The 11,629-nt window shown below is 39.4% G+C and overlaps 1 protein-coding gene across 6 annotated transcripts in view; it reads right to left on the minus strand.

The window, feature by feature from the left end:
- dtnbb (dystrobrevin, beta b) overlaps positions 1–11,034 on the minus strand; it is a 41,108-nt gene extending 30,074 nt beyond the window's left edge. For 3 of the 6 annotated variants that reach the window (XM_042500980.1, XM_042500975.1, XM_042500979.1), the window contains exons 1-8: positions 10,876–11,034; positions 7,925–7,971; positions 6,208–6,275; positions 5,868–5,948; positions 5,546–5,759; positions 1,579–1,664; positions 1,132–1,286; positions 913–1,018 (exon numbers count right to left, since the gene is read on the minus strand). In XM_042500980.1, coding sequence (XP_042356914.1) covers positions 913–1,018; positions 1,132–1,286; positions 1,579–1,664; positions 5,546–5,759; positions 5,868–5,948; positions 6,208–6,274 — 709 coding nt within the window. In that variant the 5' untranslated portion in view covers position 6,275; positions 7,925–7,971; positions 10,876–11,034. Of the gene's footprint in view, positions 1–912; positions 1,019–1,131; positions 1,287–1,578; positions 1,665–5,545; positions 5,760–5,867; positions 5,949–6,207; positions 6,287–7,924; positions 7,972–10,592; positions 10,645–10,875 lie in introns of those variants that run through there. The other 3 variants (XM_042500978.1, XM_042500977.1, XM_042500974.1) reach the window with 3 other exon arrangements.
- Positions 11,035–11,629: the final 595 nt, after the last annotated feature.

Genomic DNA, 11,629 nt, shown 5'->3' on the forward strand with positions numbered 1-11,629 from the left:
AGCCCTTGCCAAATGAGTTCACACAATTCGTAGTAAGCCCATCGCCACCAGGGAAAGCTCTTTGAATTTCACAGTTTACCAGATTTTGGGTGTCTGATGATGCATTTTAAACCAGCCAGAGCCAAAGGGGGCAGACAGGGAGGCGGGACCATAGCAATGGGGAAACAGCTAGGAGTATACGTAGTGGAAAATCCTAAGAAGCATCCAAGAAACGTTTCTAGGATGGATGCTGTGGATAAAAAAAAAACTTGCCATTCAGATAAAGGGTTGAAGTAAAAAAAAAACAAAAAAAATGTGTTGGCAGTGTTTGTTTAATTACTTTCACTGCCAGCGTGGGGAGAAAAAAAGTACAAAAGTAGGCTATTAACAGCAAAATTTACTTAAAGCATTAAGGTTAAAGTATCTGTGATGCTTTAACACATAAGCAGCATTTTTAAGTTACAGCTGGTGGAGACTGATCACATTGTATTGCTGTTAATGGCTAATCGATAGCAGTGTCATATTTAATAAACCGATCAAATGTTTGTGAAACTAGTAATTCCAGTTGTCAGATAAACGTAGCAAAGTACAAAAAGTACAAGATTTCCTTCTCAAATGTAGAGGAGTGGAAGTACAAGGTAGCACACAATTTAAATACTCAAGTACCTCAAAACTGTACTCATATACAGTACAGTAAATGTTTTTTTCACCACTAAAAACACTTCAGGCTCATTGAGACGTCTGAGATGAGTTTATGAGCTGGATATTTCCTCTTTAAACTTCTTTCATTTGAAGAATCATTATTTCACAGAAAAATGTTTCTCTGACAATGTCACTTTCAAATTTAGATCAGTTCAATGAGGAACCTTTGTGTTCAAATGTCGAAATTCAGATGTAGTTGCACAGTGTGAATATAAACAGTCCAAATCTCACCATTTTCAACATTAGCAAGCCGGTGCATGAGCGGCAGCCATACGAGGCATTGTGGGGGAGGGTCTGCCATCAACACATCCAAAAACGTGTTCAGCATAATCTTCTTCTGGATACAAGCACACACAAACATGAATGAAACAAGACATTAAATTATTAGAGACTCAAAACAAGAGAATAAGAAGAGAGACAGGATGTAGTGGTCAGATGTCCTCCTCGTACCTGTTGAGGGAAGCACGTCCGCACCGAATGCTCTGTGTAGCCAAAAGAAGGGCCCTCGAACACGGCCGTGGGGAGTTTGAGCACCTCCCGAAGAAACTGATCAAACTTTGCAAACATCATGACTCCACTTGAGTCTGAGATCTGTGAGAAAATATCTGAGGAATGGCAAATGTCAGACTGTTAGCAAAGACTAAACAGGCTTGTGACATTTCTGTGAATGTATTGATCCGCAGTCTGTGTGCTCAGCAGAGTCAAAATATGCACGGCGAAAGTAAATTAATTCTGCGTACACGTTTCAACAGTGCCCCTGTGTGTTTCATTTGAGCCACTGCATTAGGACATCAGGACCGACATCAAATTTCAGAAAACAAAGCTAATAAAAATGCAGCTCATTTAATTGTACATCTTCTGACATGGTGTGTGTAGGATGCTTATAAATGTACTCACAGCGTAGTTTGTCCACAATTTTCCCTCCACACATTGTCGACAGCATGGATTTCATTGAGAAAACGGTCAGCTTCCCATGGCTTTCACTGCAAGCACAAAGAAATGTGTGTGTTAAATTCATAAGCAATAAAACACACCAGCAGCTTTGATTGCTTATGTTAGTAAGTCCTTCTTCTCTACTGTCACTCTGCATATTGTCAAACAATATTATCCCACAATTGGCACCTTAGATGAAGTTACATACAGTAGATTCACTTTAATAAAAATAATGTAATGTCTGCACAGAAATATGACACTTTTATGACGATCTTAATCAAAAATTAGGTTGGAATGAAAGGTGCAATGTATATTATGTTATTCGAATGTGTCAGATCCTTACTTCATCTGCTGATATAAGAGATTGATATAAGATATTTGAGATTAATTCAATAATGTACAGTTATCTCTATAAAAAGATATCTGCATATGAATGAAAAAACTGGTATGGAAAAAAGTTGGTATTGAAACCATTTCAATTTTTTGTCAATCACGTTTGAGCGGCAGGTAAAAAGTCCCTGTGGGGAGCAATGGAGGCGGAAACGCAATCTCAGAGGCTATCGAATAACATCGATTTAGCTCTTTATTATCTTTAGCAAAAGTTGTCTGCAGACATATGCAGCCATCAGTTGAAAAAGGGCTGAAACTGAAATGGCCGATGCAAGATGAGGAAGTCTAAACCAGAACCCCCGAAATTTTGAAAGGCAGATTGATTCTTGTCACCGTATCAGTTTCTGTTGCTATATGTAAATAACCTTTTGAGTTTTGATACTTTTTTCAAAATATGGTTTCAGTTTCTCTGTGACACTTTGTTATAATGCATGCACATTTGACCACAACTGCCGCTAACCCCACAAAACTTCAACGCTTTACCTGTCACTATGTGTAAGTTTACATCAATAGAGATAAAATATTCATTTTAATGCGTCGATTCAGCACACCCTTTGTATGTAAGAAGGTTGTGTAAACTCAATACGATGTGACGGAAATGTCACTGACCAACAATCTGTTGTTCTTTAAGGGGCAAGTAGCAGATGTCTGCAGGCTTTTTCTGCATTTATGTCGTGTAAGAATAATCTGAAAAAAAAGCTGATAAACACACCAAAGTTGGGAGAATGAGCATCCGAGGAGCACGTGAATGCACCATTGGCTTTGGCAGGCGGAGGTCTTGATTCAGGTCTGATACAATCAGTCCTCGCTCATTCACTCACTGTCATTGCTGGACTGCGTTACGACACGATTCTATCATGCACACTTGGACATTCAACCGGCCGACATGACATACCAAACACCAAAAAGAGTCGTTAAAAAAAGATTTGTTTGTTCATTTTTTGCCCATCACTGCCGAGAAATATTGGCTTTTACCCCTGGAGGATATATCATCGTCGTACTGATTGGTTCAGAGATTAAAACATTCAGCAATGCAAACATATTAGTGCGCTTTGTAAGTTGTATCCATTAGTGTGTAAAGTGTCAGAAGTTATGAACCAAGACTTAAATCACAGATTAACGTGGTATATTCAGATCATTATTAGACCGCCCCAAGACCCCTTAAAGTCTTTTCAACTTGCCAAGAGAGACCAGCTCCTTCATTTCAGATTCATTTAGCTCTGGCTTCCGAGCAGAGGTAACAGAGTACATGAAAGCTCTTCTGCCTAATTCAGTTTGGACCTCAGGGACAGATAGCGAAACTGCTTCCTGTGATCGCAGACAGTCATTTCCACAAAGTTTCCCAGAGATACGGCAGCATGAATAATAACGGAGCGGGACCAGAATGGCCTCACAGATAAAAGTAAACCAATTGAAGGGGTCGATGAATGGACGGGGCAAGCAGCCAATCAATTTGAGCATGCAGGGTAAAATAATGAGAGAGAGCTTTACGGTCAATAATAAACCTCTGTCCTCCAGGATGCCTTGAGCACGGAGCAGACATTAAGAGGAGGGATACATACAGTAAAACAACACCAGGAATATTTTAGCTGGTGGGGACTTTTTAACGGCACACACACTTATATCTGCTGTGTGACATTGGAAGCAGGCACGTGTGTATTTGACCCAGTATTTATCAGCTTATTGGCATGGTATTTCTGAGCCATAAAACCTGGCTGGATAGATAATTTATACAAACAAGTCAAGGTCAGAGCTACCACTGAGGACACTAAAGTCATCTGTTGCATATTTCAGGAATTAGGGCGAGTTTACCTTCTGCAATTATAAATTTACAGAGGGATTCAGCATTTTCACCAGAATTGAAATGCTGGCAGTGTAGAGGCTTAAAAAAAGATTTAGACATTGTGTTGTGAAATAAAATGGTTACACTTTATCTTATAGCTCTGTGATTTCCTAAGAATTTCCAATTTCCGAGTTTTTTAGAAAGAATGTACTATATAAGTTTGTACTATTTGTAGTGAAAATTGTGAATGTTCTTTCACAGATAGGCTGCAGATTTTTGGTTAAGAAAATATAAGAAAATGGGAAAAAAATGCCCAACACAAGTGAGTCTAAAGTTGTGTGTTAAGGCTCATTTATACTCTTTATGTACAGACAGATTTGTGTGTTTCAAATGCAAACACCAATGTCCTCATGCTTCTGTGCATCCTTTCTGATGCAGAGATACAGTCATTAGATGGCACTAAAGAGTCCAAAGTTTCTTTTGACAACAAACAAAAGGACAGAGAGGAGGTCCTGATAGATGTATTAATGGAGGCATCGTAGACAGTGGTGGTCTGTGAGGCCATTAACTACAAATACAAATACGTGGTGAATTATTTTCACTATATTATGGATTTTTTAAACTTTCATCCCACCTTTTTTTCTAACGTCTGTCGTTTGCAATGGTTGTATCTCGCTTGAACTACACTAAACTGATCCCACGCCTTCCAGTGCTACTGCTCCATTTCATCTGCATCCAAAAGCTTTCAGGAAACACGGACGAATACAGACAATGCAGAGTATGGTCAGAAAGCTCCATAAATGAGTCCTTAAGGTGTCTTGTTTTTCTGACAAAGGAACAGTTGTAGTATATTGAACAACTTAATTGCCGGACCAAAGTGTTACGGCTGGTGGTCTTCACTGTGGACCCTAATAAAGGCCTAAAGCCTAATTGTGTTGGTTTTAAAATAAAGTTTTTCTTTGTACTACAACTGTTACTGGAGTTTCACCCTCTTTAGACTTATTTCTCTTCTCCACGCACCTTGGAAGGAGGTGAAGTTGTTAAACCCCCCCCCACATACTTTTGTATGAGCATTACTTTAAAACCCAGAGATATTCAATGTACTAAACTTAAAACGCGCAGAGCAGCAGAGTTTACTCACTGAATTAGCTTTTTTGTGAAGCTTTTTGTGCAATGAATAACCTCAATATTTAAGTTAGATGAAAGAAAATTCCTTGAACTCCTTGAATGTTATTGGAACTGTGTAACTAAAACCTAATGTACAAAAAAATCCAAGTAAGCGCTTTATGACACTTTCTCTGTTGTGTCTCATAAAGAGGAATAAAAAAAATATAAATAAAATAATTTTTAAATACATTTAAAGAATGAAAAATAAAACTTTTAACAAATGAATGCCCCTTTACTTTAAAAATGTAGTCACGTGCTGCATGTTTTAATACTTAGCATTCTCCACTTATCTCTCTGTCTCTCACTCTCTCTGTCTCACGATTCAGGCAGCTCTCTTTTGTGTCATATGCCAGGACACAACATTAGGTTTAGCTATATTGTTGTTCAGGTGAAAATTAGGCTTTTGGAGTTTAATCGCACAGTCCCAGAAAGAGGTTGTGGTAATGAAAAATTAAAAAAGGATGTGAAAATTTGTCATAAATCAGTTAACACATGAGAGAATTGTGACCCTATGAATAAAGCAGGAGAGGACAAAGAAAAAAAGAAAAAAATTGATAGCGTTGGCAAATATGCTGACTACTTGACCCGTACCTGTCGTAGGTGGCCACCATGAAGTTGAGCAGCAGCCCGATGGACTGCTCCACGTTGATCTGGTGCGTGGTGGGCAGCCGCTTGTTGAGCTGGTAGTAGATGGAAGACAGGATAGTCTCCAGCCGCGACACGTTGATCTCAGCGTTGTGGTCCAACGTGTTGAGCCCGTTGTCACGAAAGGCTTCGATCATGTTCCAGACGTCCACCAGATGAACTGTGAGGGGGGAAACAGCCAGACTGTGATCAGACTGTGACTGTATGCATGCCGAAGCAAATATTTTCTCTGAGTTAACTGATGAGAGGAAAATCTTCATGCTCTTACGGTTGCATCTCTTTTGCACAAACCGGAGTTTGCAGGCAGTCCTGTAAGTCGACAGTCTGATTACGTCAAAGTTTTGTGCTCCTTAAAGACAAAATCATAAGAAAACACAAGATCTCAGATTAATGTCATGCCTGTCCAGTTTAATTAAATAAAATTAAAGTGTCTAAACACACTGAAGCACACAGAAGACACATTCAAACACTATTATTGTCTGTGTGTGGGAGGAATGACACTGTACATGTGAGGGACCACATATCTCCCGCTTCAGTCAAAGAATTACATGAGCTGCTGCTGACTATGAATAGTGAAAAGAGATTTCTCTTCAGTCGACTCCACTCACTCATTTCCATGAAGAGCTGTCTCTTCTCCACCATGGCCTTGCCTCGTTTACTGCCTTCCTCGATCATCCTGTGGCACATCAAACAGCACAGTGTGCAACAGTTCAGACAGCAGCATGAAACACACAGTTCTTTTCATTTCCAAAATCAAAAAAACACGTGAGCGATGATGATTTATATGGATGTTAATAGTGATGCTAAAGAACACTTTTCAGACCATGACTTCTAATTTTTGTGGTGAGACTAAACATAAATGATAACTTAGAGCTCATAAAGGAGCATCTTTTAAATCTAGAAGGTCTGCTCTTTGTGTGTGCTTTATAACGCTCGTTATGTGATCAGTTAAAATGCACACGTGAGCTCTTGAAGGCTGGTATACCGTCTTTATTATTTACCCTGCACATCAAGGACTGTATTAGTCATCGCTTCAGCTATTCACTTCACTGTAAATAAATAAATTATATGGCTTTGGTTGGATTTTTAATAGATGATGACGTTAAAGGGATGAAACGAACAGGTTTTTTGAGTGGTACATCAGCATTGTTTTGACTGAACTGTCTGATTCACTTAATTCACTATTTAAATCACTGAATATATTAGAGATATGGGATGCAGTTTTGAGTCCATATTTTGTTTTTCCTTTTAATTTAAGTCCTTGTTGTGAATTATTCTTTATCATGTGCATTGCTTTTGGAAAATTGTTAACAGGGACTGAAATAAATGACCACTGATACTAGAAGTAATACATATTGAAAACTGAAGTTAAATTATAATTTGAATTATTATTATTTATTAACTTGAATTACAGGGTCACTGACAGGACCTATTTTGGCTCATTTATATAGCAGAACGTTGTGTAGTTAATCAACAGCTCTTCTTTTCAAGAAATGCCCAAATTTGGTGCCACTAACGCTGTTGGAAACGCTGCAAAGGGTCACTAAAAGACTTCCGTTGTTATTGTTTGTTGGTCTCAAACAGAAGTCTGCAGCTTGACAGGTTTGCATCTCACTAAGGTTACACGCCAGCAACCATCCCTTTCATCTCCTGATGATGAAGTCAGATTACATATTGTAGCACTTTGGACACGATAAGATTCGTGTAAACACATGCAAATAAAACATTTATGCTTTTAGGTGTCCACTGCCAACATTTTCTGCTGGCGACTGTGCTGTCCTTTAAAATGTATTTTAATCTGTATTTAGCTTTAAATTCAACGACACAGAGACACAAATTGCTCATAAAGCGGCTGTCTGAAAATGAATGTTTCCCTCTTAGACTTTAATGTTGAGGATGTAGGTGTCAGCCGCTGTACGGAGGAACAAAAAGGATACTCATCTCTTTCAGACCAAAGACTCTGCATCTATTGAACAATTTAAACTTTAGCTTTTGTTCTGACGTCGGATTCAACTTCAGTGTTGGCTCTGTTGTGCATTTTCAAAAGGGATTCATCGTTCGTGTGTGTTTTTTGTTTCAACATCACGCTCATACTTGTGGAAGATAAATTTCCCTTTGAAAGTAACAGGTTTCATTATTTCATTCCTTCATTTTACTGTTCTTCAGGGCTTTTAATCTCATGGCACAAGTCATTTTTAGGTGACATTTTTCTCAAACAGTAGAAGTTTTAATCTGAAACAGATCTTCATTTGTTTTTAGACTACACACAACAAATACACTATGTCTTTAAGCACTTAGAATAAAACTTGAGATTTCAATATTTACCTGTCGCTGGCTGAGTGTCAAACAGAGTGAAGCCCTGAACGTCGACCCTGTGAAGAGAAGCCATATTGAAAGCGTTAGTGAGAGTGTCTTTCGGCTTGATGTTCCCATTACTTTGAGAGATAAGCTTTTCCTCGCTGACAAAATGTAGTTGACTTTTGAATAAGTAATTAACACCTCCCCTCTCTCCCTCCTTCAAGGACTTCATTAGCTCTCAATTTGAGCTTTTGTTTCCTCTCTCTCTTCCTGTAGAGATATTGGCGAGCTGGCTGGGGAACACTCCAGCGCCCGTGGTCTGTGCAAAATGATAATTCTCCATGACATCCCGCTCAGCAAAGACTGCATCCTGTGGGCTAATGACACCGAATGAGAGCCGCAAAGGAACTACTTAATGACAACGGACCCAGAGCACATCACAGCTGGCCAATGAGTGAGAGGCGCTCCAGACCACCTCATACCGAACGCCCCAAACATGCCTGGATCACATGCGTGTTTGCAGGATGCTGACCAGCAGAGCGAGAGCGAAAGAAGCAAAGGTTCTGCTCCCCTCAGGATCTCCACAGACAGGCAAGATTTCTCTCTTCTTTTTTTTTATCGAGTCTTGTTTTACAGTCACTCTTCTTTTCACAGTGATCCTTACTGTCAGGACAAAGCCTCTTTCAGACACTAACTTTCTACTCTGGCTTGTACTGAGTGGGTCTTACTGCAGGTTACAGGCACCAGCAGGGGTCTTTTAAAAGGACTCTATCCAAAATGCGGTCAAGCATTATTTAATTTGATTTAAAACAATAAGTATTCTTATCAGGGTTACAGCTAATGATTATTTTAGTGGTTAATGATATGACATGTCAGGGTACCTTTAAAGCACGCGCCATACAAACGCAACATCCTGGGTCAAATCCTTGGAGTCCGTGATGCATATCATACGCCTCTCTCCCTTTCCCCTGTTTCTACACTGTCCTCTGTCAAAACACACCTGAAAATGTAAAAAAAAAAAACCCAACAAACAATCAAAAAGTCTTTAAAAAGGACTCCACCCACAAGCATTATATCATCCTTATCTAAAACATTAAATGCTATGATCATAGTTATAGTTTATGATTACTTCAGTGAGTAGTAAGTTTATCAAACATCAAAAAAGCCCATCACTAGAGCTGCTGCTTAGTCGCTTAATCTGCTGTATTATCTGACAAAACGAATCTGCATAATCAAATAATCATTTTGATATTTTTTCAAGTAAAAATCAAGGTAACTACAAGTGAGAATTGAATATTTTCAATATTTCCATGTGCCATATGTGAAGTAAATTGAACATTACTGGGTTTTGGAGTGTTAAACGGACCAAACAAGACATTTGAAGACTTCGCTTTGGGCTAACCGACATGCATTTTTTAAAAAACTATTTTTCTCAATTTTATGGGGGAAAAAACAATTTATTGACAATTGATTAATTAACTGATTAATAGACAAAATCATCTGAAGATAAATCTATGGTTTACAATATAGTCATTTTCTGTAGACACACCTATCATATTTCCCAGAGCTCAAGGTGACATCTTTAAATGTTTTGTTTTTCTTTCTGACGGACAATCCAAACCCCCCAAAAATAGTGAATCACTGATGATATGAGACAAAGAAAATCAGGAAATCCTCACTTCTTAGAAGCTTAGACCAAAGAAAGTTTGGCATGTTGCTTGAAAAAATGACTGAAATGATTAGTCGCCCATTAAATAGTTGCCTTTTGATATTAAGTTGTTGACTGACCAAATAATTGAGTGATCCCGCTGCATCCTAATATATGTACTAAACTAAAGAGCAATTCCACTGCACTTAAACGATCGACTGGCTTTTTGCAGCTCAGTGGGAAGATCATGGTAATAACTCAAGATTAAAGGTTCACTTTGGGCCATAATAGCACTTGAAAACACTTGGTCAGCCTAATTACATATTAAAGGGAGCAACACACACTGTATGTGTGAGAGCAGCACTGCTGCTACTTTGGGGGAAAGGGAAGAAAATATTTGCTATGCAGTGGGAGACCCAGCAGACACATGTCAGCAAAATAACACAATGGTTCATTGTAAATATTCAGCCTATGAAGTAACTGCAGAAATTCATGAGTGGGCAACTCGGGCCTTTCATTTGGCAGGCAATGTTTGGAAAAATGTAAGCGGTGCATGGCAGCAAATGAATGAGTTGATCATTTTCGTGTTAGATAAGGAAACAGAGACAAGTTCTTAATAATTCATGATAAAATGAATTCACAGAGCAGAGAGGCACAGACCAGGATCAGTGTGATAAATGTGAATTGATGGGATTTTTAGTCCATTGCATTCACTCATTTGCACATAAATAATGTCAAGATCACGATAAATTTGATGTCAACCCTTTTTAGACACACTGACACTGTGTGGTTATGATTATAGGCCCGTAAAGGTGCATTTTACTGTAACCGCACCTTCAGCTTCGAGGTAATGACAACATCCTTTGACGCGAGTTAACATAAGGACTCGGTTACTGCAGTACCTCCCTTCCGCTGATATCATCCACTTCTCGGTTTCTACAAGCTTCATTTCTCACTGTGAGCAACCCTGCAACACTTAAAAATTCACTTCTGAAGCGACGGCACAGCACAAACGCAGCCATATTGCTGATTTAACTGCCTATTTACCTTATTTCCGCAATGGGAATGATGTGTCGTGATGCCCATAAAAAAATTTGGGATAACAAACAATGGCAATCCTGCATCTTTTCAATTCTCACTGTGTCTCGACAACCGAGGCATAGCAGGGAGCTGGCCTTTACCGGAGGAAAATCACGCAGGTTGCGTTTAGAGCATCATCATCATCATCATCATCATCATCGGCACCAGCAGCAGCATCAGATGAGGAGGATAAGTGGTCCAGGGTGAATAAGGAGGATATTTCCTCCGTGATTCACAGTCGCACTCTCACCTTTGATGAATCCACCCGTGTGTCCGCCGACGTTACAGCTGTCCGAGCGATGAGAAACGGCTCGGACCATCCATCATCGTATTTCAGCCTCCTCTCCCGTCTCATTCGACTTCAGTCTCAGGAACTGCGGTTGTAGCCGCACACAGAAATGTACAAGCGCCCCGCTCCGCTCGGCATCATCAGCGACCCAGCGGCAGAGGACGGCAGAGCAGAGCGCGAGCAGGCACGGAGATGCCATGCGCGACCACCTACTATACTTTACGCATGTGCGCACGCACGCTGGTTAAAGGCGCACTACTACTATAGCTGCTTTTACTCTGAATTATGATCTTCGGCGTAAAAGAGTGGAGATGAAGCAAGAAACACATATTTAATATAACTCAGAGGGATACTGCTGCGGGTTCATATTGCACTTTCATGTCGCTTTAATTGGTGGGACTCAAAAAAAGACAGATTTAAAAATAATGAATGAACCAAATTAAAGCAGCAGAGGCAGAGATGTCTCGACTTTATGAGTCTAGCTCCAAAAATACTCCTACATTTCCCATGATGCAACGCACTAGCATCTATTTGCAAGTTTTCCTTTTTTTGATATCCACGCTGTTGTTGATCAAAAAAATCCACAAACCTACAGAAAGACTGTGCATTATGGCACCATTTTCTTTTATTTTTGATTTTGATTTTTATTTGTTTTACATTTTTTCCATCTGTTTGCTGATTTGGCCTGGTGGACAGCCCTAAATACAGCTGTGTC

Source organism: Plectropomus leopardus, chromosome 14, assembly GCF_008729295.1.
Source record: "Plectropomus leopardus isolate mb chromosome 14, YSFRI_Pleo_2.0, whole genome shotgun sequence".
NCBI classification, from domain to species: Eukaryota; Metazoa; Chordata; class Actinopteri; order Perciformes; family Serranidae; genus Plectropomus; species Plectropomus leopardus.